At 47.1% G+C, this 26,736-nt stretch overlaps 1 protein-coding gene across 2 annotated transcripts in view; it reads right to left on the bottom strand.

Moving 5' to 3' along the window:
* Positions 1-19,140, bottom strand: part of LOC309415239 (5'-AMP-activated protein kinase catalytic subunit alpha-1-like) — a gene marked incomplete at both ends in the record, with an annotated part of 67,810 nt that extends 48,670 nt beyond the window's left edge. For both annotated transcript variants that reach the window (XM_082012698.1, XM_082012699.1), the window contains one exon: positions 19,014-19,140. In XM_082012698.1, the coding sequence (XP_081868824.1) occupies positions 19,014-19,140 (127 nt within the window). The remainder of the gene's footprint in view (positions 1-19,013) is intronic.
* Between the last annotated feature and the right edge of the window lie 7,596 nt (positions 19,141-26,736).

Raw genomic sequence — 26,736 nt, 5'->3', positions numbered from 1 at the left:
AATTCTAGCCATCACAGCCTTCAAGATTGTGTGCCTCAAGCCTTGATTTTATTCATTGACTGGGAGAAAAGCTTCTCTGCTGCTTCAGCTGTTTGCCAACTTCAAATAAATTATTGAAATGAAAACATGCTGTGGTTTTGTGCAGGTGCAAAAAGATCCCAAAGTGCCTGTTCACTTGCTTAAGACTTTTCAAATTGAATGGCTATTTTCTTGAGTAATTTTTGCCCCCCCTTTTTTATTCAATTTAAGATTATATCAGATTTAGCTTAAGATATGAGTTTCCATTAACCATATACTTCATGAAATAAAACTGTCGTCTTGTATATGATCCACTGAGTATCCATTAGCACTGTTCAGCTACCACAAGTCATATACTTTAAGTCTTAAACTATGTATTCTTTTCAGAAATCTTTTCGTCTTCGCAGATAAAAGCAATCTTCACTTCACTGCATAATGTAATAAGAAATACAAGTTTTTCCACATGCATTTAATCAAGATAAAAAGAATTGCCTTTTTTTCTACTGTAAAGTGGCTTTGCAGCTTTGTTATTGTTTGTATACTATCACATTAGAACTAAACTTAATTCTAAGGAGAAAACATACTGAACTGCTACTATGGTTTTAAGTTAAGTCTTTATCCAGATGCCATAAAAACTTATTGTATGATGAAGCAGTTCAAGGTATCTGGTATAGCAAAACAGCAGACACGAACTGGTAACAGACCACTGACTACTTTTGAATTCAGCATAAAGACAGAACTGAAAGCAAGACCTCAGATAACATCACGGAGAAAAGAAGCCAGTGTTACCTTTACGAAAGCTACTTTGTATTACTTCTTGACAGAGGTTTTACTTATGAAGGGGAAGGCTCACAAATAAGAAGTACTCAAAATATATTTATATTAGTCACCCTAAGCCTCAATGAGCTATGAGTCCTTCAAAAGAATCACTGAAAAAAAAGTGCCCTTTACAGACCTAACATTTCCCTATATATTTCTTTATTCTTTGAATAAATTGACAATTTTTTGCCAATTAATTTGGCAAATTTTTGGCAAATTTGCCAATTACCTCCACCCATCGATCCAGCCTGTCCAGATCGCTCTGTAGAGCCTTCCTGCCCTCCAGCAGATCAACACTCCCACCCAACTTGGTGTCATCTGCAAACTTACTGATGGAGCACTCGATCCCCTCATCCAGGTCATCAATAATGATATTGAACAAGACCGGCCCCAGAACCGAGCCCTGGGGAACACCGCTTGTGACCGGCCGCCAGCCGGATTTAATCCCATTCACCATGACTCTCTGAGCTTGGCCATCCAGCCAGTTCTTTACCCAGCGGAGAGTACACCTCTCTAAGCCACGAGCCGCCAGTTTCTCCAGGAGAATGCTGTGGGAGACACTGTCAAAGGCTTTACTAAAGCCCAGGTAGACAACGTCCACAGCCTTTCCCTCATCCACTAGGCGGGTCACCTGGTCATCGAAGGAGATCAGGTTGGTCAAGCAGGGCCTGCCTTTCATGAACCCATGCTGGCTGGGCCTGATCCCTTGGTTGGCTTTCACATGCCCTGTGAGCACCCTCAAGATGAACCGCTCCAGGATCTTCCCCGGTATGGGGGTCAGGCTGACAGGCCTGTAGTTCCCAGGATCCTCTTTCTGGCCTTTCTTGTAGATGGGCGTCACATTGGCAAGCCTCCAGTCTTCTGGGACCTCTTCTGTTAACCAGGACTGCTGATAAATGATGGAGAGTGGCTTGGCAAGCTCCTCCCACCAGCTCCCTCAGTACTCTTGGGTGGATCCCATCAGGCCCCATAGACTTGTGGGTATCCAGGTGGCTTAACAGGTCCTTAACTGCTTCCTGCTGAATTATGAGGAGTTTATTGTGCTCTCCATCCCCGCCTTCCAGCTCAGGGGGCTGAATACCCTGTGGATACCTGGACTGGATATTAAAGACTGAGGCAAAGAAGGCATTAAGTACCTCAGCCTTGTCCTCATCCTTGGTGACAACGTTCCCCGCCATATCCAGTAAGTGATGGAGATTCTCCTTGCCTCTCTGTTTGTTGTTAATACATTTGTAAAAGCATTTTTTGTTATCCTTTACGACCGTGGCCAGATTGAGTTCTAGCTGGGCTTTTGCCTGTCTAATTTTGTCTCTGCTTGACCTAACAAGATCTTTGTACTCTTCTTGAGTTGCCTTCCCCTTCTTCCAAAGGTGATAAACTCTCCTCTTTTCCCTGAGTCCCAGCAAAATCTCCCTGTTCAGCCAGGCCGGTCGTCTTCCCTGCCAGCTCGTCTTGCGGCACATGGGGACCACCTGCTCCTGTGCCTTTAAGATTTCCTTCTTGAAGAATGTCCAGCCTTCCTGGAGCCTTTTGCCCTTCAGGACGGTCTCCCAAGGGACTCTCTCAACCAGTGACCTGAACAGCCCGAAGTCTGCCCTCTGGAAGTCCATGGTAGCAGTTTTGCTGACCCCTCTCCTTACTTCACTCAGAATTGAGAATTCTATCATGTCATGGTCGCTAAGCCCACGACGGCTTCCTGTAACCAAGGTGGTAGGGAATTAAAATAAAATAGGGTTAGAAAATAGGTTTGTGAATTTGTAGCAAGTTGTAACTATAAGAACATTATGCACCAGCAATGCTGCTCGAGAACCCACCTAACCCTTCCCATCTTGATTTAATTATCAAGGAGTTAAGTGTAACTTTGTGATCATGGTATTATGTTTTGTTCTAATAACGAGTAGTCAGAAAGAAGGAACACCTTGGTCAGTTCTACGGTCCGGTGGGTGGGTAATTATTCATTCTATAGTCCTGTCTTAAAACAAAGGACTGTGGGGTGAATGATTGCATATTGGACCGATAGCCCGTGAAGATGTATTTAGTGTTGCCAAGTTTAAATGAACTTAGAGGGAAAGGTAATTCCGGCAGGGGGAGATCGCGACCACCGACTCAGAGACCACCCACTCAAGAAACCCTTCGACTCAAAAGATTAAGGAAGTAAAATCCCAAGAAATTATAGTGAGCATGCGTGGTCATTTACATGGTAGGCGAGGAATACTTAACCAATCATTGTATGGACACTTGATGAATATGTATTAATCTTGCCTATAAATGTTTGATTTTTGAACTGATTGGGCGAACACGATTTAGGAGGAGCTATCCCCCGTGTTCCCAGCGCCGTGAATAAAGAATGCCTGCCTTTTAACACTACATTGGTGTTACGAGGTTTATTCCCGATTTCGGTGACATTCCGACCATCACATCTCCCACCAGTCCTTCTCTGTTTGTAAACAGCAGGTCAAGCGAGGCACCTCACTTACCAGCTGTGTCAGGAAGTTATCTTCCACACACTCCTAGACTGTTTCCTCTCTGCTGTGTTGTACTTCCAGCAGATGTCCGGTAGATTGAAGTCCCCTACAAGAACAAGGGCTAGCGAATGCGAGACTTCTGCCAGTCACTTATAGAATGTTTCATCTACCTCTTCATCCTGGTTGGGTGGTCTATAACAGACTCCCAGCAAGATATCTGCCTCGTTGGCCTTCCCCCTCATCCTTACCCATAAGCACTCGACTTGGTCTTCACAATCGTTGATTTCTATACAATCAAAACACTCCCTAACATACAGAGCCACCCCACCACTTCTCCTTCCATGCCTATCCCTTCGGAAAAGCTTATAGCCATCCATTGCAGCACTCCAGTCATGAGAGTCATCCCACCATGTTTCTGTGATGGCGACTAAGTCATAGCTGTCCCGCTGCACAATGGCTTCCAGCTCCTCCTGTTTGGTGCCCGTACTGTGTGCATTGGTGTAGATGCACTTGAGCTGGGCTATCGATTTCACCCCCAACTCCGGCATGCCACCCCTAGGCTCATCTCTAGTGAGCCTGGTTTTATCCCCTTCCCCCTTCAAATCTAGTTTAAAGCCCTCTCGATGAGGCCTGCCAACTCATAAGCTAGAATCCTTTTCTCCCCTTGGAGACAGTTGCACTCCATCTGCTGCCCAGAGGCCCGGTGCCGTGTAAACCGCCCCATGTTCAAAAACCCCAAAATTCTGCTGACGGCACCAGCCCCTGAGCCACGTGTTGACCATGTGTGCTTTCCTATTCCTTTCAGCGTTCCTCCCTGCCACTGAAGGGATTGACGAAAACACTACCTGTGCTCCCGCTCCATCGATCAGTCGCCCCAGTGCTCTGAAGTCCCTTTTAACTGCCTTTGGGCTTCTTAGCGCAACCTCATCGTTGCCAACCTGTATGACCAACAGCGGGTAGTAATCAATGGGCCGAACCAGACCAGGGAGTTTCCTGGTGACATCTCTCACCTGGGCCCCAGGGAGGCAGCAGACTTCCCTGTGGGTTGGGTCTGGTCAGCATATTGGGCCCTCTGTACCCCTCAGAAGGGGGTCACCTATGACAATTACCCTCCTTTTTTTCTTTACAGAGGACGTCTTGATGTGTGGGGCTGCCTGACTCACCCTAGGCAACCCCCTAGGCAACCCATAAGCTTCTCACTATATTTTTCTCTCCCCTGTCCAGCTGAGGAGGGGGAGTGATAGAGTGGCTTTGGTGGACACCTGGAATCTAGCCAAGGTCAAACCCACCACATTTGGGAAACTGAAAAATAAATTATATATTGGTCAGTGCATGTTAGCTAGCTATTTATTCACCATTTTCTCCTTGGAGCATCACCCAGTAGGCAACATGCTTCCTGTTTTAACAGGTCCATTCCCTTTTGTGGCCCCTTTTGTTTCATCAAGATTCTCCTTTTCATACTGTCTAGAAGGTGCTTATGGATTTTCATTCATTGTTCTATTGCAAAGTGTATGAGCTTTCATGCGTTAATGTGTTCTTGCGCTCCTTTTATGGTCTTTCCTCATTATACATGGAAGAGGGAGAGCGTTATAGTCAGGGTAGTAATCAGTGATTTCAGATGGGCTTTCAAATACCTGTCCTGTTCTTGAAGATGTGGCATCCCAAAAAATCTTAGTCTCAATTCCTCTTTTGTAACTCCTATCTGGTAATATTTTGCTCCTTCAATGCAGTATTGCAACAACTGCAACAGCAACTGTTTGAAACAGTTGCAGTGGTATTTACTGATACACTAGGCAACATACTGTACCTTATGCCATGACTACAGTACATCAGTCCCTTTACATACCACAGCTTAACACTAGCAATCAAATAGGCAAAGATCTGTACTAAGTCAGCTAATTATTATTTTGCATATACACCATTAGAGGATCATTAGTTTGTACTGGACTTAACCCAGCCAGTTTACAATAGCCTGGAGGAAAGCAAGAGCAATCACTAACCAGTTGGTGGGGCTGTATCTCGCATTTTACAGGAAGATGAATGGAGAAAAGGAAAAAAAAAAAAAAAGCAAAACTCAAACCCGGATTCCCACCTGACTGCGATAATGTACTTTCCCAACAGATCAATAACTGAAGAAAAAAAAGTCAATGGTCTCAGCTTGTATTTTGTTTTTACTAACAATAAGCGCTAACATGGGGAAAAGCCCATGCAGCCTTGCATGCCTTGTTAAGTTTGTTATGGACTAGGGCCTATAAAGGTCTGACCTCTCTTTAGAATTCAAAATGTAATTAATCATTGGAATCCTGTCATCTGCTCAGGTACACTTACAGGAACTGTTTTCAGCTATTTTATCGAATAGGTGCATTCTTGCTATATATTCCCCATATATCCTGGAAATACCGGTAGACTATTTCAGGCTTTTTGCTGGCTCAAGTAGTTGCAGATGGTCCCAGTTATCACGTGGTTTGAACACATCCTACTGAGCAGCATTAAACTCTTGGAACTGAACTTTTGTTTTTATTTACATGCTTGGTTTTGTATTTCTGTGGCTTCTATCAACTGTTCTTGGTTCTATCTTGTGTGGTTTCTTCAAGGGCACCACTGGAAGTTACTCAGATGTGAACTACTAACTGGCCTTCTACAGAAAACATTTTCAGTAAAGCAATGTCTAGCCCTGATGCTTACTATTTTTCTGCTGTGGGATACGGGAGGCAGAGTGTTGGTGGATAAAATATGCCACAAAGTAAAAAGTTGGTGAGTTTATGTTAGTCAATGTCAAATACCTTTTAATGTTAGCATTTTTAAAGCTAAAGCCTCATCTTATTTTACAATTGAAATTTAAGTAATTTAAGTAATTTAAAAGACATCTGGCAATTTCTCTATTGTTCTTCTCCAATTACAAGAACAAAAAAATTGCATGACAACATGATTCTCAAGCCTACTGATGCTGAGCATCAATTGTGATACAAATTAGAATTTCTGTGGGAATACTTCTCTTTAGATGAGGTCCAGAATGGGTATAATTAACATATCTGAATTCAGAAGTCAGGAAGTGAAAAATCTGGTATCTTTACACGTTAATGCAGGCTTACTGAGGAACACTAGTACCTGCTTTTCCTGCACTAGATACAATCTTTTAATATTAAATTATTATGTTTCTATTGAAGCTTTATACTGGTTAATTAGTACATGCTGAAAGCTTCTCACATTTTCTGCTCAAAGAAGATCAAAGAAGAAAATGCTTGAAATTAAAATTCCAAATTGCTCAAATAAAAATTAAGTATTAGTTTTATTTTCCTTGTTTTTACTATTTTAGTATTTACAGTATTATTTTACTTCATGTCATGCAAATTTTTACAGGTTAGATATTATGCGTAGTCCCTACATTGCTTACCAGCCTATGTTTTGGCACCAGCTGAACAAATTATTTGGTTTTATAATATTAAAAAAAAAAAAAAGATTCTTTATATTTCTGTCCTGGTTTTGGCTGGGATAGAGTTAATTTTCTTCCTGATAGCTGGTATAGTGCTGTGTTTTGGATTTGGGATGAAAAGAATGTTGATAACACACTGATGTTTTCAGTTGTTGCTAAGCAGTCAAGGACTGTTCAGGTTCTCATGCTGGCCTGCCAGCGAGAAGGCAGGGGTACACAGGATGCTAGGAGGGGACACAGCCAGGACAGCTGACCCAAACTGGCCAAAGGGATATTCCATACCATACGATGTCATGCCCAGTATATAAACTGGGGGAGATGGCTGGGGAGGGGCCGAGGCTTGGGAACTAACTGGGCATTGGTCAGCGGGTCGTGAGCAATTGGGCTGTGCATCACTTGTTTTGTATATTCTTTTATCATTATTGTTATTATCATCATTATTACTATTCTTTTTATTTCCCCTGTCCTATTAAACTGTCTTTATCTGAACCCACGAGTTCTACCCTTTTTCTGTTCCGACTCTCTCCCCCATCCTGCTGGAGGGGTGTGGGGGGACGGTGAGTGAAGGGCTGTGTGGCTGTTTCGGCTACCTGCTGGGTTAAACCACGACAGTCCTTTTTGGCACCCAACGTGGGGCATGATGGGTTGAGATAATGACAGATATGACCAGAGCACATTAGAACAAATTTGTTTATTAGCAGTCATTATATTAGCTTGATAGTTGCTCGTCACAATGTTTATTTATTTGCTCTCTAAGTTCTTGTGCTTGTTCTCAGGGTTGCGTTATGTAACACCTTACTTGCTGTATATATTCCCTATTGTGCTGTTTATCACCTCTGGGAACTGGGTCAAGGTTATCATTGTGTTGTACTTTGTAACAGTGGCTTATGATATAATAAAATGGCTGGTCGTGACACTAATCTAGTATTTGTACTCAGCATTGCCATCACCTCTGTACTTCACGAGCCATCTCTTGGAAACTATTAATAATTACACTGTTTGCCTTTTCTCCTTGGAGAACCAATTTACGGGGGAGAGAGCTTCCTTCACCTTCCCCTTCTCCTCCACGCTATTTACAACAGCTCTTGAGAATTTTGAATATACTTGGGATGTTCAAACTGGCATGTTCCTATTGCTCGTACTCTGGAATGTGTTTCAGGTCTTGTTTAAAGTTAAACAATTATTTAAAAATACCACCCTGGCGACAGGCACTGCAGCTACTCAAACCCCTTCGAGAGGCACTGCAGCTACTCAAACCCCTGCGACAGGCACTGTGGCTACTCAAATCCCAGCGACAGACACTGCAGAAGAATCAGAGAACCAACCCGTGCCGGTATCAATTGCCCCTATACACAAGAAGAAATGGACACGAAACTCAGCTCGCTTAGTGAAGGATGATTGAAGGGTCATCACGAGAACCAGAGGAGAAAGAGGCAGAACCAGAGATGACTACCCAATCCCTATCCCTGAGTGAGATGTGAGATATGTGAAAAGACTGCAGCCGTCATCCAGGTGAGCACATTGTCACCTGGCTGCTCCAATGCTGGGATAACAGGGCCAGTAGCCTGGAATTAGAGGGTAGGGAAGCCAAGCAGCTGGGATCCCTTTCTAGGGAAGGGGGCATTGACAAAGCGATTGGGAAAGGGAAACAAGCCCTCAGTCTCTGGAGGCAACTCCTGTCAGGCGTGAAGGAAAGGTATCCCTTCAAGGAAGATGTTACATGTCACCCAGGCAAGTGGACCACCATGGAGAGAGGTATCCAGTACTTGAGGGAATTAGCCGTGGTGGAGGTGATTTATAATAACCCGGACAACAGATATACATATGAAGTCCAGTGCACACGACCCATGTGACAAAAGTTTGTATGGAGCGCACCATCATTGTATGCCAACTCATTAGCAGTAATGACCTGGAAAGACAGAGATGGACCAACGGTGGATGAATTGGCTGGCCAACTCCGGCAATACGAAGAAAATCTCTCCTCCTCCCTACGGGCCTGCATCCTGGCTGTGGAGAAATGGCCAGACATGATAGCTGAGAAACTGTCCCGGGAGTTCTAGGGATTCAAAGACGATATGGTCTGCTCCCTACCTGTACGGACCAGTATCTCAGCTGTTAGGAGTAAGCATTCTTCTGCTCAAGAGAGAGGATATAGGGGGTACACACCTCGGGCCACCCTGTGGTTTTACCTGCATGACCACAGAAAGGACATGAGAAAGGGGGATGGAAAATCTACCTCAACCTTAGAAGCCCCGGATAAGTGAGTTGCAAGGAGAAACGATCACAAAAGGGAGTTCTTCCAGGAAAATTGCTGCTCCAGTTTCCAGTGAGCAGTTCCCCAGACAGAGTAGAAGGGCTGGGCTGACTTCTGATCTTAATAAAGGGACTTCCGATTTGTATTCACAAGAACTGAGTAACGGCCACTATGACCAGAATTAGAGGGGCCCTGCCTCAACCAGGTGGAGGAGAGGGATAACAGAGTTTACTGGACTGTGTGGATTCAATGGCCTGGCACATCAGACCCACAGGAGTATAAGGCTCTAGTGGACACCGGTGCACAGGGTACCCTAATGCCATCAAGCTATAAAGGGGCAGAACCTATCTCTATTTCTGGAGTGACAGGGGGATCCCAACAGCTGGCTGTACTGGAGGCCGAAGTGAGCCTAAACTGGGAATGAGTGGCAGAAGCGCCCCATTGTGGCTGGCCCAGAAGCTCCGTGCATCCTGGGCACAGACTACCTCAGGAGAGGGTATTTCAAGGACCCAAAAGGGTACCGGTGGGCTTTTGGTATAGCTGCCTTGGAGGAAATTAAACAGCTGTCCACCTTGCCTGGTCTCTCAGAGGACCCTTCTGTTGTGGGGTTGCTGAGGGTTGAAGAACAACAGGTGCCGATCGCTACCACAGCAGTGCACCGGCAGCAATATCACACCAACAGAGACTCCCCGATTCCCATCCATAAGCTGATTCGTCGACTGGAGAGCAAAGGAGTGATCAGCTCACCCTTTAACAGTCACATATGGCCAGTGCAAAAGTCTAATGGAGAGTGGAGACTAACAGTAGACTATCATGGTCTGAATGAAGTCATGCCGCCACTGAGTGCTGCCATGCTGGACACGATAGAACTCCAATACAAACTCAAAGGCAGCCAAGTGGTATGCCACAAGTGATATCGCTAACAAACACGTTTTTCCCAATCCCTTTGGCAGCAGAGTGCAGGCCACAGTTTGCTTTCACTTGGAGGGGCATCCAGTACACCTGGAACCGGCTGCCCCAGGGGTGGAAACACAGCCCTACCATTTGCCATGGGCTGATCCAGACTGCACTGGAACAGGGTGAAGCTCCGGAGCATCTTTAATAGCCAGTCCAGGCATCAACAGGGTATTCAGCCCCCTGAGCTGGAAGATGGGGATGGAGAGCACAATAACCCTCCCATAATCCAGGAGGAAGCAGTCAAGGACATGCTAAACCACCTGGACACCCACAAGTCTATGGGGCCTGATGGGATCCACCCGAGAGTACTGAGAGAGCTGGTGGAGGTGCTTGCCAAGCCACTCTCCATCATTTATCAGCAGTCCTGGTTAACAGGGGAGGTCCCAGAAGACTGGAGGCTTGCCAATGTGACGCCCGTCTACAAGAAAGGCCGGAAGGAGGATCCTGGGAACTACAGGCCTGTCAGCCTGACCTCTGTATCGGGGAAGATTATGGAGCGGTTGGTCTTGAGAGTGCTCACAGGGCATCTGCAGGACAACCAAGCGATCAGGCCCAGCCAGCACGGGTTCATGAAAGGCAGGTCCTGCTTGACCAACCTGATCTCCTTCGATGACCAGGTGACCCGCCTAGTGGATGAAGGAAAGACTCTGGACGTTGTCTACCTGGACTTTAGTAAAGCCTTTGACAGAGTCTCCCACAGCATTCTCCTGGAGAAACTGGCGGCTCGTGACTTAGACAGGTTTACTCTTCGCTGGGTAAAGAACTGGCTGGATGGCTGAGCCCAGAGAGTTGTGGTGAACGATGTTAAATCCGGCTGGCGGCCAGTCACAAGCGGTGTTCCCCAGGGCTCGGTTCTGGGGCCGGTCTTGTTCAATATCTTTATAGATGATCTGGATGAGGGAATTGAGTGCTCCCTCAGTAAGTTTGCAGATGACACCAAGTTGGGTGGGAGTGTTGATCTGCTGGAGGGTAGGAGGGCTCTGCAGAGGGATCTGGACAGGCTGGATCGATGGGCAGAGGCCAACTGTATGAGGTTTAATAAGGCCAAGTGCAGGGTCCTGCACTTCGGCCACAACAACCCCATGCAACGCTACAGGCCAACATGGGCCAACAACCCCATGCAACGATCCAGACTGCACTGGAACAGGGTGAAGCTCCGGAGCATCTGCAATACATTGATGACATTATCATTGTATGGGGCAACACAGCAGAAGAAGTTTTTGAGAAAGGGAAGAAAATAATTCAAACCCTTCTGAAAGCCGGTTTTGCCATGAAACAAAGTAAGGTCAAAGGACCTGCACAGGAGATCCAGTTTTTAGGAATAAAATGGCAAGGTGGACGTCGTCAGATCCCAATGGATGTGATCAACAAAATAACAGCTATGTCTCCACCAACTAGGAAAAAGGAAACACAAGCTTTCTTAGGCGTTGTAGGTTTCTGGAGAATGCATATTCCAAATTACAGTCTGATTGTAAGCCTTCTCTATCAAGTGACCTGGAAGAAGAACGATTTCAAATGGGGCCCTGAGCAACGACAAGCCTTCGAACAAATTAAACAGGAGATAGTTCATGCAGTAGCCCTTGGGCCAGTCTGGGCAGGACAAGGTGTTAAAAATGTGCTCTACACTACAGCTGGGGAGAATGGCCCTACCTGGAGTCTCTGGCAGAAAGCACCAGGAGAGACTCGAGGTCGACCCTTAGGGTTTTGGAGTCAGGGATACAAAGGCTCCGAGGCGTGCTATACTCCAACTGAAAAAGAGATATTGGCAGCATATGAAAGGAGTTCGACCTGCTTCGGAAGTGGCCGGTATTGAAGCAGAGCTCCTCCCGGCACCCCAACTGCCAGTATTGAACTGGATGTTCAAAGGGAGGGTCCCCTCTACACATCATGCAACTGATGCTACGTGGAGTAAGTGGGTCACACTGATCACACAGCAGGCTCGAATAGGAAACCTTAATCGCCCAGGAATCTTGGAAGTGATCGTGGACTGGCCAGAAGGCAAAGGTTTTGGAATATCGCCAGAAGAGGAGGTGGTGCGTGCTGAAGAGGCCCCACTGTATGCTAAACTACCAAAAAACGAAAGGCAATATGCCCTGTTTACTGATGGGTCCTGTCTTATTGTAGGCAAATATCGAAGGTGGAAAGCTGCTGTATGGAGTCCTGCATGACGAGTCGCAGAAGCTGCTGAAGGACAAGGGGAATCGAGTCACTTTGCAGAGGTGAAAGCCATCCAGCTGGCTTTAGATATTGCTGGCTGAGAAAAGTAGCTAGTACTTCATCTCTGTAATGATTCATGGATGGTGGCAAAGACCCTGTGTGGGTAGTTACAACAATGGAAGCAGAGTAACTGGCAGCGCAGAGGCAAGCTGTGACACTGAGAAAGAGACTCCACTGTAAGGTTCAAATTAGATATTTGAACTTCACTTACAGGTCCAATAACAATATATTTGAACTTCACTCACAGGTCCAATATCCCACTGTTGCAGGTTTTTATGGATACAATGGAGGAATGCACTATTGCAATTCTAAACCACAGGCGTGCTAGACATTAATACCTTAAAAGAGTGCACCAATCACAGTCCCAAAGTATGCCAAACATGCATGTTTCTTAATCACTTATCCTCTCTCAGGCAAGGCCTCCTAACCCCTGGGAAGTTACCTTGTACAGCGTCCATTGCTCCCCCACTCCTACCCTGTGCAACTTCTCACTGCAGCCGAGCCACAGACAGCTTCTCCCTGCTCGGCGGTGGGGCATGCTGTGGCGGGCGGGGGCAGCCCGTCCCGGCCGGTTCTTCCTGCCGGTTTTTCCCGCCCAAAGCTTTACGGTCTTCATTTATGGGCAGGGGCAGGACTCGCCTGAGTGGATTATACGTTTATCTCTGGTGGTGTGATGGCCCATCAGCACACCAAGTAACTGAAAAGTGGTGGAATGGTGCTCAGGGCATTTGTTAAGGGATTATTCAAGGCTCCATTCAGGTTTCGGTTTCGGTTCTTACCATGATGCAGTGTTCAGGCAACCCCGGGCTGAGCCGTTTCTGCAGCTCCCCCCAAGTCATCTCTGCATAGATGAGGGTCTGTCAAGGTGAGAGGAAGCTGAGTCGATTCACAACTCCCTGCATCTCGCCCCCATGCTCCGAAACCGGTCTAGCCGGGCGATCCCATACACAAGCCCATCTGGGCTGCTGAATTATGGCAAGATATCGCTGCCCAGGTAGAGAATCTGGTTATAAAGGTATGCCACGTAGATGCCCACGTACCCAAGAGTCGTGCCACTGAAGAACATCAAAAGAGCCAGCAGGTGGATCAGGCTACTAAGATTGAAGTGGCTCAGGTGGATCTGGACTGGCAACATAAGGGTGAATTATTTATAGCTCGGTGGGCCCATGACACCTCAAGCCATCAGGGAAGAGATGCAACATACAGATGGGCTCGTGATCAAGGGGTGGATTTGACCATGGACACTATTGCACAGGTTATCCATGAATGTGAAATGTGTTCTGCAATCAAACAAGCCAAGCAGTTAAAGCCTCTGTGGTATGGAGGACGATGGCTGAAATATAAATATGGGGAGGCCTGGCAGATTGGCTATATCACACTCCCATAAACTCGCCAAGGCAAGCACCATGTGCTTACAATGGTGGAGGCAACCACCAATCATGTGCCCCATGCCACCACCCAAAACACTATCCTGTGCATTGAAAAGCAAGTCTTATGGCGACATGGCACCCCTGAATGGAGTCAGACAGCAGGACTCATTTCCAAAACAACCGCATAGACACCTGGGCCAAAGAGCGTGGCATTGAGTGGCTATATCCCATCCTCTATCATGCACCAGCCTCCGGGAAAATCGAATGATACAATGGACTGTTAAAGACTACACTGAGAGCAATGGGTGCTGGGACATTCAAACATTGGGATAAACATTTAGCAAAAGCCACCTGGTTAGTCATGAAACAAGGATCTAAAACAATTATAAGGTCAATTTCTCAATATATATACTTTTTGGAAGGTTATTGATTAGATGATTAGTTTAACTTTTATATAGATTTCTTTAGCCTAATAACCGTGTGATTATGTTTAACGGCCTATTCTCATAGTCCTTAGGCTGTATTTGCCTCAATGCTAACATTTTAGCTATGTGTAAACAGTTAATCATGAGGAAAGCAGGCCTCATGAAAATTAAAACAAAGAAGAGTTAAGAGCAAGGACTGAGAGATTAATGAGAACAGAGAAGATATCTTAACCTTGAGCATAGAGACAGACTGGCAGGAATGCTCAAACAAGGATGATAAGAAGGAACCGCTTGGCCGAACAACAGAAGGGGCAAACATCCCAAGGAGAAGAAATTATCCTCGAGAGACCCGTGACCATAAAAGGGAAAAAGGAGTAGGGGGCTAACTCCCCAAATGACCACCGATGACCACCCGAGACCCCCACGCATGCGTAGTGTAGTTTTGCAACGTCAGCCTTACGTAAATGTAGTAGATAAGCAGGGAGGCGGAGATTTCTCAGAAAATATGTGAATATTCATGTCTTTAAGGTATATCAAGAATGAACTTTTGTTTCAGCGCACGCATGTTAGGAGGAGATATCCCCCATGCATCCAGCACTGCAATAAAGATGTCTGCTTAATAACACGTCAATGTTATTGAGTTTAAATTTCTTTAACTTTTTTGAATCAGTCAACACCAAGAGACCTACCAATAGAGCCGGCCCTGCCCAATCAAAATTTTTACGTAGCATAGAGGGGGATAATGTCCCTGTGGTGCACGTGAAAAATATGCTGGGGAAGGCAGTCTGGGTTATTCCTGCCTCAGGCAAAGGCAAACACATCCGTGGGATTGCTTTTGCTCAAGGACCTGGGTGCACTTGGTGGGTAATGCGGGAGGATGGGGAAGTCCGATGTATACCTCAAGGGGATTTGATTTTTGGGGGAGAATAGCCAATGATTTGAATTATATTAATTGCTATATAATACTGTATGTCATCACTACTATGGTTGCTATATGCCATCTTAATGTTATTATAATAAGAACCACCCAGATTAATGAAGAATGAATTTTAATGAAACTGAATAAGGAGCAGCGGTGATGGAACTGGCTTCAGCATGCAACAACCCAACACCACATGCCATCTCTCCTGCCCTGAGAGACCGTTATGACAGATGGAGCCGAAAGTCATGGACTAAATGAACTCAAAGGACGTTTTAGAGAGATGGCCCATAAACTGAGGGAATGATATCTGTGTGTATATATCAAAAGACAGGAAAAGTGGTAGTGATTAATTGGAATGTATTGGAAAGTGTAGAACCTGGGCATGACGTAGATGGTATAGCATAAGGGGTAGATAGTGTCCTGGTTTTGGCTGGGATAGAATTAATTTTCTTTCTGATTGCAGGTATAGTGCTGTGTTTTGGATTTGGGATGAAAATAATGTTGATAACATACTGGTTTTAGTTGTTGCTAAGCAGTCAAGGACAGTCCAGCTTCTGGTCACAAGTGGTGTTCCCCAGGGCTCGGTTCTGGGGCCGGTCTTGTTCAATATCTTTATTGATGACCTGGATGAGGGGATCAAGTGCTCCCTCAGTAAGTTTGCAGATGACACCAAGTTGGGTGGGAGTGTTGATCTGCTGGAGGGTAGGAGGGCTCTGCAGAGGGATCTGGACAGGCTGGATCGATGGGCAGAGGTCAACTGTATGAAGTTTAATAAGGCCAAGTGCCGGGTCCTGCACTTCGGTCACAACAACCCCATGCAACGCTACAGGCTTGGGGAGGAGTGGCTAGAGAGCTGCCCGGTGGAAAAGGACCTGGGGGTGCTGGTTGACAGCCAGCTGAATATGAGCTGGCAGTGTGCCCAGGTGGCCAAGAAGGCCAACAGCATCCTGGCCTGTATCAGAAATAGTGTGGCCAGCAGGAGTAGGGGAGTGATTGTACCCCTGTACTCGGCACTGGTGAGGCCGCACCTTGAATACTGTGTTCACTTTTGGGCCCCTCACTACAAGAAGGATGCTGAGGTGCTGGAGCATGTCCAGAGAAGGGCAATGAAGCTGGTGAGGGGTCTTATGAGGAGCGGCTGAGGGAACTGGGGTTGTTCAGTCTGGAGAAGAGGAGCCTCAGGGGAGACCTTATTGCTCTCTACAACTACCTGAAAGGGGGTTGTGGCAACATGGGTGTTGGTCTCTTCTCCCAAGTAACTAGTGATACGATGAGAGGAAATGGCCTCAAGTTGCGCCAGGGGAGGTTTAGATTGGATATTAGGAAAAAATTCTTCACTGAGAGAGTGATCAAACATTGGAACAGGCTGCCCAGGGAGGTGGTGGAGTCACCATCTCTGGAAGTGTTCAAAAAACATGTGGATGTGGTGCTTTGGGACATGGTTTAGGGGGTACGGTGGCGTTGGGTTAACGGTTGGACTTGATGATCTCGAAGGTCCATTCCAACCTTAATGATCCTGTGATTCTCATGTTGGCCTGCCAGTAAGCAGGTGGGGGGGGTGCATGGGAAGCTGGGAGGGGACACAGCCAGGACAGCTGACCCAAACTAGCCAAAGAGATATTCCATACCATACGACATCGTGCTCAGTATATAAACTGGGGGAGTTGGCTGGGAAGGCATCAGTCAGCGGGTGGTGAGGAATTGTGCTGTGCATCACTTGTTTCGTATATTCTTTTATCATTCTTCTTCTTCTTTTTTTTCTGTCCTATTAAACTGTCTTTATCTCAACTCACGAGTTCTACCCTTTTTTTTGTGTTTTTTTTTTAATTCTCTCGCCCATCCCGCTGGGGGTGGGCAAACTGCTGTGTGGTTCTTTTGGCCACCTGCCGGGTTAAACCACAACAATTTCCTATGAAATCTTTCAGATCTTTTCTTCCGTAGTAATGAAGAGATGGTGTCGTGGTTTAGTCCCGGCCGGCAACTAAGCACCACGCAGCTGCTCGCTCACTCCCCCACGGTGGGACAGGGGAGAGAATCAGAAGAGTAAAAGTGAGGAAATTCATGGTTTGAGATAAAGATAGTTTAATAAGTAAAGCAAAAGACGTGCACGCAAGCAAAGCAAAACAAGGAATCCATTCACCACCCCCCATGGGCGGGCAGGCAGGTGTTCAGCCATCTCTAGGAAAGCAGGGCTGCATCACGCATAATGGTTTCTTGGGAAGACAGACGCCATAACTCCGAACATCCCTCCACCCCTTCCTTCTTCTTCATCCCAGCTTTATATACTGAGCATGACGTTGTATGGTATGGAATATTTCTTTGGCCAGCCTGGGTCAGCTGTCCTGGCTGTGTCCCCTCCCAGCTTCCCATGCACCCCCAGCCTTCTTGTTAGCAGGCCAGCACGAGAAGCTGGACTGTCCTTGACTACTTAGCAACAACTCAAAACATCAGCACGTTATCAACAGTTTCTCATCCCACATCCAAAACATAGCCTCACACTAGCTTCTGTGAAGAAAATGAACTCTACCCTGGCTGAAACCAGGACAGATGGGTTTTAAGTTTTTATCCCATGAGGTTAGAGGGATGTTTTAAAACATAAAGATTTTCCAGGGACGAGAATTTCTGTTTTCTAACTTTCTCTTAAATTCATGACTGTAACATAAGTAGTACCGAATGTTCTGTGAATCAGATTTACAACCATTACTAGAAAAAAAAATGTTTTTAACTTCCTGATGTCTGCACATTTAAAAATCTTTGTATTGTTTCTGTAACATATTTATCTGTTTGCAAACACATTCAGGGGCCATGCTTAGGGCAGGCAAGAGAAACATTTTAGTTTATATAATTCACTTAGTCTGGAGAGCTGGGGAAATGAGGTGAAGTGATGGGAGTTGCCAGTAACCTTCCTCTTGAGTCGATGATGTCTCCATGCAAAAATATCCATCCAAGTGTCACTCTTTCTCCAGTTTCATCCGTTTCTTTGAAGGCAGGGTTGGAAAGTGATTAAAAAATAGTCCGGTTATAGTAAATGGTAAAAGAATATGGTCTTTCATATATAGAAAGCACACAGTGCATGAATGGAAGGAAAGATACTGCCCTAAATGCAATGTGAATGAATGAGTTGGCAAGACAAACTGGAGGACAGGTTATTTGGTCAAGGTAGTAGGAGTTAAGAGGGTCCTACTTCTCTTCGTGTTCCCACAATAGGGTCTGGGTTTGGACCTAGGTAGAGGAAGGGAGAAGGGGGAGGAGAACTAACAGATTTAATTTACAAGGTTGATTGGAAATACAGAGACTTGACATGTCTGGTTTTTGTGAGTGGCTATGTTTCTGTCATAGGATCCCAATACTCATTTTTTAGTAGGACTCGTCTTCTGGCAGCTTATGCTCCTGAATGACCTTACTGAAGGATCAGACTGGTGTTTGCTTATGTCAGAGCAAGGCAGGGAGGCGGGAACACGGCTTCACCAGCTTGCTTCATCTTAAACTGTCACAGAGCTTTCTTCACTGCTGAGCACAGGTGGTTTGGAAACAGTATGCTCCCTGTACCTGGATGCCACTCCTCACGTGGCATGGCAAAATGGGTTTGCTGGCCATTCAGAACGTAGCCCCAGGTCCCCACCCTGCTGCCACCGCGGCTGTGGCCGAGGCTCCAGTTAACGGCTAGTGAAACGCCTTACCGCGGCTGTCCCGACGACACGTCAGCCCTGCAGTCACTCCCCCCAGCCCCTCTCCCAGCACCCCCACAGACCGATGACTCAACCGGTCCGGCGGGCACGGCCGGGCAGCGCCCAGTAGCTCAGTTTTCCCGGCGCCGCCCCCGGTGAAGCTCAGACTCCTGCCCTTCCCCCCCCCCCCCGCTCTGAGCGGAAGACGAAGCGGAGCCAATCCCGGGTTAGGGCGGGTGCCTAGCCCCCACACGCCCCCCAGCCCCGGTCAGGCCTCGACGGCCGCCTGGCTCAAGCCCCAGGGGACCTGCCGCCGTGAGGCGACCGCAGGCAGCCGCATCCCGCAGCCGCATCCCGCAGCCGCTGCTGAGCCCGACACACTCGCCCGGCACGCTACCCCCCGCAGCCCGTACTCGGCCGTGCCGCTCCGCGGGGCAGGCGGCAGCCCTATTCCCCGCCGCTCACCCTTGACTTTGCCGAAGGTGCCAACGCCGAGCGTATCACCCAAGATATAATACCCGATCTTCACCCGTCCGTGGTCGTGCTTCTGTTTATCCGCCGCCATCTTGAGCCAAGGTCCGAGTCTGCGCATAGCATACATCCGCGCACTGCCAGAGCGCGGGCCAAGAACAAGCAACCACGCACTGCCCGTCCGCACCCAAATCCGGAAGTAGATCCCGCATTTATCGTCTTCCCACCCTCCCCGAGGCCAAACCATTGCTGTTTGAGAGGGAAGGGCTGGGTCGGCTCAGCGGCGCCTCGAGGGGTGTGGCTCCTGTAGGCGGGCCCTGCCGGCGGGGTGAGGCGGCGGAATGGGAGAAACAGCCCCGAAGGCTGCAGGGCGGAGTGAGGGGGCCGGGGCGTCTTTATACCACCACCTCACCCGAGGAGCACTGGGGATTCACCCGGATTTCGGGACCGGGGGGAAAGGCGGGCGCAGGGCGCTTCTCAGCGGCGGTGACGGTTCCCCTCAGCGCCGGCGCGGTGCGAGGGACTGGCCTGGGCCCACCAGTGTCGGAAGCAGCACCGCCTCGAAGCTGAAGCTCCCCCCGTGTTGCCAGGTGGCACCGCCATCGCTCGCGGGGCCTGTGCCCGCTGATAGCGGGAAGCTAGGACTAAGCGCTCCTAAGCACGGGTGGTCCCTTCTGATGCCAAAGCAAGATGTGTCGAACATACACGTACTTTTAATTAAGAAATCGAGCTATCACAGTGAGATCGCTAGGCTGTCTACATTGCCACAGCCCAGCTGCAGGGTGCTGTGCAATGTGCTGCTGCATGCTGCAAGGCCTGCCTTTGGAGAGCATGCAGTAGCTCTCGCTGGGACAGCAGCTGAACACCCACATGCAGGCAGGGTTTCAGGTGCTAATAAATGCAGTGTGTTGCGTATCACAATTTAAAGGTCTATTCAAGATGCAGTTGTTGCTGATACGCTTGGCTCTGCCAGCAATGCTGAGAGGGCTGATGGCCAGCAAACCCATTTTGCCATGCCACGTGAGGAGTGGCATCCAGGTACAGGGAGCATACTGTTTCCAAACCACCTGTGCTCAGCAGTGAAGAAAGCTCTGTGACAGTTTAAGATGAAGCAAGCTGGTGAAGCCGTGTTCCCGCCTCCCTGCCTTGCTCTGACATAAGCAAACACCAGTCTGATCCTTCAGTAAGGTCATTCAGGAGCATAAGCTGCCAGAAGACGAGTCCTACTAAAAAATGAGTATTGGGATCCTATGACAGAAACATAGCCACTCACAAAAACCAGACATGTCAAGTCTCTGTATTTCCAATCAACCTTGTAAATTAAATCTGTTAGTTCTCCTCCCCCTTCTCCCTTCCTCTACCTAGGTCCAAACCCAGACCCTATTGTGGGAACACGAAGAGAAGTAGGACCCTCTTAACTCCTACTACCTTGACCAAATAACCTGTCCTCCAGTTTGTCTTGCCAACTCATTCATTCACATTGCATTTAGGGCAGTATCTTTCCTTCCATTCATGCACTGTGTGCTTTCTATATATGAAAGACCATATTCTTTTACCATTTACTATAACCGGACTATTTTTTAATCACTTTCCAACCCTGCCTTCAAAGAAACGGATGAAACTGGAGAAAGAGTGACACTTGGATGGATATTTTTGCATGGAGACATCATCGACTCAAGAGGAAGGTTACTGGCAACTCCCATCACTTCACCTCATTTCCCCAGCTCTCCAGACTAAGTGAATTATATAAACTAAAATGTTTCTCTTGCCTGCCCTAAGCATGGCCCCTGAATGTGTTTGCAAACAGATAAATATGTTACAGAAACAATACAAAGATTTTTAAATGTGCAGACATCAGGAAGTTAAAAACATTTTTTTTTCTAGTAATGGTTGTAAATCTGATTCACAGAACATTCGGTACTACTTATGTTACAGTCATGAATTTAAGAGAAAGTTAGAAAACAGAAATTCTCGTCCCTGGAAAATCTTTATGTTTTAAAACATCCCTCTAACCTCATGGGATAAAAACTTAAAACCCATCTGTCCTGGTTTCAGCCAGGGTAGAGTTCATTTTCTTCACAGAAGCTAGTGTGAGGCTATGTTTTGGATGTGGGATGAGAAACTGTTGATAACGTGCTGATGTTTTGAGTTGTTGCTAAGTAGTCAAGGACAGTCCAGCTTCTCGTGCTGGCCTGCTAACAAGAAGGCTGGGGGTGCATGGGAAGCTGGGAGGGGACACAGCCAGGACAGCTGACCCAGGCTGGCCAAAGAAATATTCCATACCATACAACGTCATGCTCAGTATATAAAGCTGGGATGAAGAAGAAGGAAGGGGTGGAGGGATGTTCGGAGTTATGGCGTCTGTCTTCCCAAGAAACCATTATGCGTGATGCAGCCCTGCTTTCCTAGAGATGGCTGAACACCTGCCTGCCCGCCCATGGGGGGTGGTGAATGGATTCCTTGTTTTGCTTTGCTTGCGTGCACGTCTTTTGCTTTACTTATTAAACTATCTTTATCTCAAACCATGAATTTCCTCACTTTTACTCTTCTGATTCTCTCCCCTGTCCCACCGTGGGGGAGTGAGCGAGCAGCTGCGTGGTGCTTAGTTGCCGGCCGGGACTAAACCACGACACCATCTCTTCATTACTACGGAAGAAAAGATCTGAAAGATTTCATAGGAAATTGTTGTGGTTTAACCCGGCAGGTGGCCAAAAGAACCACACAGCAGTTTGCCCACCCCCAGCGGGATGGGCGAGAGAATTAAAAAAAAAACACAAAAAAAAGGGTAGAACTCGTGAGTTGAGATAAAGACAGTTTAATAGGACAGAAAAAAAAGAAGAAGAAGAATGATAAAAGAATATACGAAACAAGTGATGCACAGCACAATTCCTCACCACCCGCTGACTGATGCCTTCCCAGCCAACTCCCCCAGTTTATATACTGAGCACGATGTCGTATGGTATGGAATATCTCTTTGGCTAGTTTGGGTCAGCTGTCCTGGCTGTGTCCCCTCCCAGCTTCCCATGCACCCCCCCCACCTGCTTACTGGCAGGCCAACATGAGAATCACAGGATCATTAAGGTTGGAATGGACCTTCGAGATCATCAAGTCCAACCGTTAACCCAACGCCACCGTACCCCCTAAACCATGTCCCAAAGCACCACATCCACATGTTTTTTGAACACTTCCAGAGATGGTGACTCCACCACCTCCCTGGGCAGCCTGTTCCAATGTTTGATCACTCTCTCAGTGAAGAATTTTTTCCTAATATCCAATCTAAACCTCCCCTGGCGCAACTTGAGGCCATTTCCTCTCATCGTATCACTAGTTACTTGGGAGAAGAGACCAACACCCATGTTGCCACAACCCCCTTTCAGGTAGTTGTAGAGAGCAATAAGGTCTCCCCTGAGGCTCCTCTTCTCCAGACTGAACAACCCCAGTTCCCTCAGCCGCTCCTCATAAGACCCCTCACCAGCTTCATTGCCCTTCTCTGGACATGCTCCAGCACCTCAGCATCCTTCTTGTAGTGAGGGGCCCAAAAGTGAACACAGTATTCAAGGTGCGGCCTCACCAGTGCCGAGTACAGGGGTACAATCACTCCCCTACTCCTGCTGGCCACACTATTTCTGATACAGGCCAGGATGCTGTTGGCCTTCTTGGCCACCTGGGCACACTGCCAGCTCATATTCAGCTGGCTGTCAACCAGCACCCCCAGGTCCTTTTCCACCGGGCAGCTCTCTAGCCACTCCTCCCCAAGCCTGTAGCGTTGCATGGGGTTGTTGTGACCGAAGTGCAGGACCCGGCACTTGGCCTTATTAAACTTCATACAGTTGACCTCTGCCCATCGATCCAGCCTGTCCAGATCCCTCTGCAGAGCCCTCCTACCCTCCAGCAGATCAACACTCCCACCCAACTTGGTGTCATCTGCAAACTTACTGAGGGAGCACTTGATCCCCTCATCCAGGTCATCAATAAAGATATTGAACAAGACCGGCCCCAGAACCGAGCCCTGGGGAACACCACTTGTGACCAGAAGCTGGACTGTCCTTGACTGCTTAGCAACAACTAAAACCAGTATGTTATCAACATTATTTTCATCCCAAATCCAAAACACAGCACTATACCTGCAATCAGAAAGAAAATTAATTCTATCCCAGCCAAAACCAGGACACTATCTACCCCTTATGCTATACCATCTACGTCATGCCCAGGTTCTACACTTTCCAATACATTCCAATTAATCACTACCACTTTTCCTGTCTTTTGATATATACACACAGATATCATTCCCTCAGTTTATGGGCCATCTCTCTAAAACGTCCTTTGAGTTCATTTAGTCCATGACTTTCGGCTCCATCTGTCATAACGGTCTCTCAGGGCAGGAGAGATGGCATGTGGTGTTGGGTTGTTGCATGCTGAAGCCAGTTCCATCACCGCTGCTCCTTATTCAGTTTCATTAAAATTCATTCTTCATTAATCTGGGTGGTTCTTATTATAATAACATTAAGATGGCATATAGCAACCATAGTAGTGATGACATACAGTATTATATAGCAATTAATATAATTCAAATCATTGGCTATTCTCCCCCAAAAATCAAATCCCCTTGAGGTATACATCGGACTTCCCCATCCTCCCGCATTACCCACCAAGTGCACCCAGGTCCTTGAGCAAAAGCAATCCCACGGATGTGTTTGCCTTTGCCTGAGGCAGGAATAACCCAGACTGCCTTCCCCAGCATATTTTTCACGTGCACCACAGGGACATTATCCCCCTCTATGCTACGTAAAAATTTTGATTGGGCAGGGCCGGCTCTATTGGTAGGTCTCTTGGTGTTGACTGATTCAAAAAAGTTAAAGAAATTTAAACTCAATAACATTGACGTGTTATTAAGCAGACATCTTTATTGCAGTGCTGGATGCATGGGGGATATCTCCTCCTAACATGCGTGCGCTGAAACAAAAGTTCATTCTTGATATACCTTAAAGACATGAATATTCACATATTTTCTGAGAAATCTCCGCCTCCCTGCTTATCTACTACATTTACGTAAGGCTGACGTTGCAAAACTACACTACGCATGCGTGGGGGTCTCGGGTGGTCATCGGTGGTCATTTGGGGAGTTAGCCCCCTACTCCTTTTTCCCTTTTATGGTCACGGGTCTCTCGAGGATAATTTCTTCTCCTTGGGATGTTTGCCCCTTCTGTTGTTCGGCCAAGCGGTTCCTTCTTATCATCCTTGTTTGAGCATTCCTGCCAGTCTGTCTCTATGCTCAAGGTTAAGATATCTTCTCTGTTCTCATTAATCTCTCAGTCCTTGCTCTTAACTCTTCTTTGTTTTAATTTTCATGAGGCCTGCTTTCCTCATGATTAACTGTTTACACATAGCTAAAATGTTAGCATTGAGGCAAATACAGCCTAAGGACTATGAGAATAGGCCGTTAAACATAATCACACGGTTATTAGGCTAAAGAAATCTATATAAAAGTTAAACTAATCATCTAATCAATAACCTTCCAAAAAGTATATATATTGAGAAATTGACCTTATAATTGTTTTAGATCCTTGTTTCATGACTAACCAGGTGGCTTTTGCTAAATGTTTATCCCAATGTTTGAATGTCCCAGCACCCATTGCTCTCAGTGTAGTCTTTAACAGTCCATTGTATCATTCGATTTTCCCGGAGGCTGGTGCATGATAGAGGATGGGATATAGCCACTCAATGCCACGCTCTTTGGCCCAGGTGTCTATGCGGTTGTTTTGGAAATGAGTCCTGCTGTCTGACTCCATTCAGGGGTGCCATGTCGCCATAAGACTTGCTTTTCAATGCACAGGATAGTGTTTTGGGTGGTGGCATGGGGCACATGATTGGTGGTTGCCTCCACCATTGTAAGCACATGGTGCTTGCCTTGGCGAGTTTATGGGAGTGTGATATAGCCAATCTGCCAGGCCTCCCCATATTTATATTTCAGCCATCGTCCTCCATACCACAGAGGCTTTAACTGCTTGGCTTGTTTGATTGCAGAACACATTTCACATTCATGGATAACCTGTGCAATAGTGTCCATGGTCAAATCCACCCCTTGATCACGAGCCCATCTGTATGTTGCATCTCTTCCCTGATGGCTTGAGGTGTCATGGGCCCACCGAGCTATAAATAATTCACCCTTATGTTGCCAGTCCAGATCCACCTGAGCCACTTCAATCTTAGTAGCCTGATCCACCTGCTGGCTCTTTTGATGTTCTTCAGTGGCACGACTCTTGGGTACGTGGGCATCTACGTGGCATACCTTTATAACCAGATTCTCTACCTGGGCAGCGATATCTTGCCATAATTCAGCAGCCCAGATGGGCTTGTGTATGGGATCGCCCGGCTAGACCGGTTTCGGAGCATGGGGGCGAGATGCAGGGAGTTGTGAATCGACTCAGCTTCCTCTCACCTTGACAGACCCTCATCTATGCAGAGATGACTTGGGGGGAGCTGCAGAAACGGCTCAGCCCGGGGTTGCCTGAACACTGCATCATGGTAAGAACCGAAACCGAAACCTGAATGGAGCCTTGAATAATCCCTTAACAAATGCCCTGAGCACCATTCCACCACTTTTCAGTTACTTGGTGTGCTGATGGGCCATCACACCACCAGAGATAAACGTATAATCCACTCAGGCGAGTCCTGCCCCTGCCCATAAATGAAGACCGTAAAGCTTTGGGCGGGAAAAACCGGCAGGAAGAACCGGCCGGGACGGGCTGCCCCCGCCCGCCACAGCATGCCCCACCGCCGAGCAGGGAGAAGCTGTCTGTGGCTCGGCTGCAGTGAGAAGTTGCACAGGGTAGGAGTGGGGGAGCAATGGACGCTGTACAAGGTAACTTCCCAGGGGTTAGGAGGCCTTGCCTGAGAGAGGATAAGTGATTAAGAAACATGCATGTTTGGCATACTTTGGGACTGTGATTGGTGCACTCTTTTAAGGTATTAATGTCTAGCACGCCTGTGGTTTAGAATTGCAATAGTGCATTCCTCCATTGTATCCATAAAAACCTGCAACAGTGGGATATTGGACCTGTGAGTGAAGTTCAAATATATTGTTATTGGACCTGTAAGTGAAGTTCAAATATCTAATTTGAACCTTACAGTGGAGTCTCTTTCTCAGTGTCACAGCTTGCCTCTGCGCTGCCAGTTACTCTGCTTCCATTGTTGTAACTACCCACACAGGGTCTTTGCCACCATCCATGAATCATTACAGAGATGAAGTACTAGCTACTTTTCTCAGCCAGCAATATCTAAAGCCAGCTGGATGGCTTTCACCTCTGCAAAGTGACTCGATTCCCCTTGTCCTTCAGCAGCTTCTGCGACTCGTCATGCAGGACTCCATACAGCAGCTTTCCACCTTCGATATTTGCCTACAATAAGACAGGACCCATCAGTAAACAGGGCATATTGCCTTTCGTTTTTTGGTAGTTTAGCATACAGTGGGGCCTCTTCAGCACGCACCACCTCCTCTTCTGGCGATATTCCAAAACCTTTGCCTTCTGGCCAGTCCACGATCACTTCCAAGATTCCTGGGCGATTAAGGTTTCCTATTCGAGCCTGCTGTGTGATCAGTGTGACCCACTTACTCCACGTAGCATCAGTTGCATGATGTGTAGAGGGGACCCTCCCTTTGAACATCCAGTTCAATACTGGCAGTTGGGGTGCCGGGAGGAGCTCTGCTTCAATACCG

This window comes from Phaethon aethereus (assembly GCF_964289735.1).
Source record: "Phaethon aethereus genome assembly, chromosome: W".
In the NCBI taxonomy this organism is placed as follows: domain Eukaryota; kingdom Metazoa; phylum Chordata; class Aves; order Phaethontiformes; family Phaethontidae; genus Phaethon; species Phaethon aethereus.
This window is presented reverse-complemented; position numbering and strand designations above follow the sequence as displayed.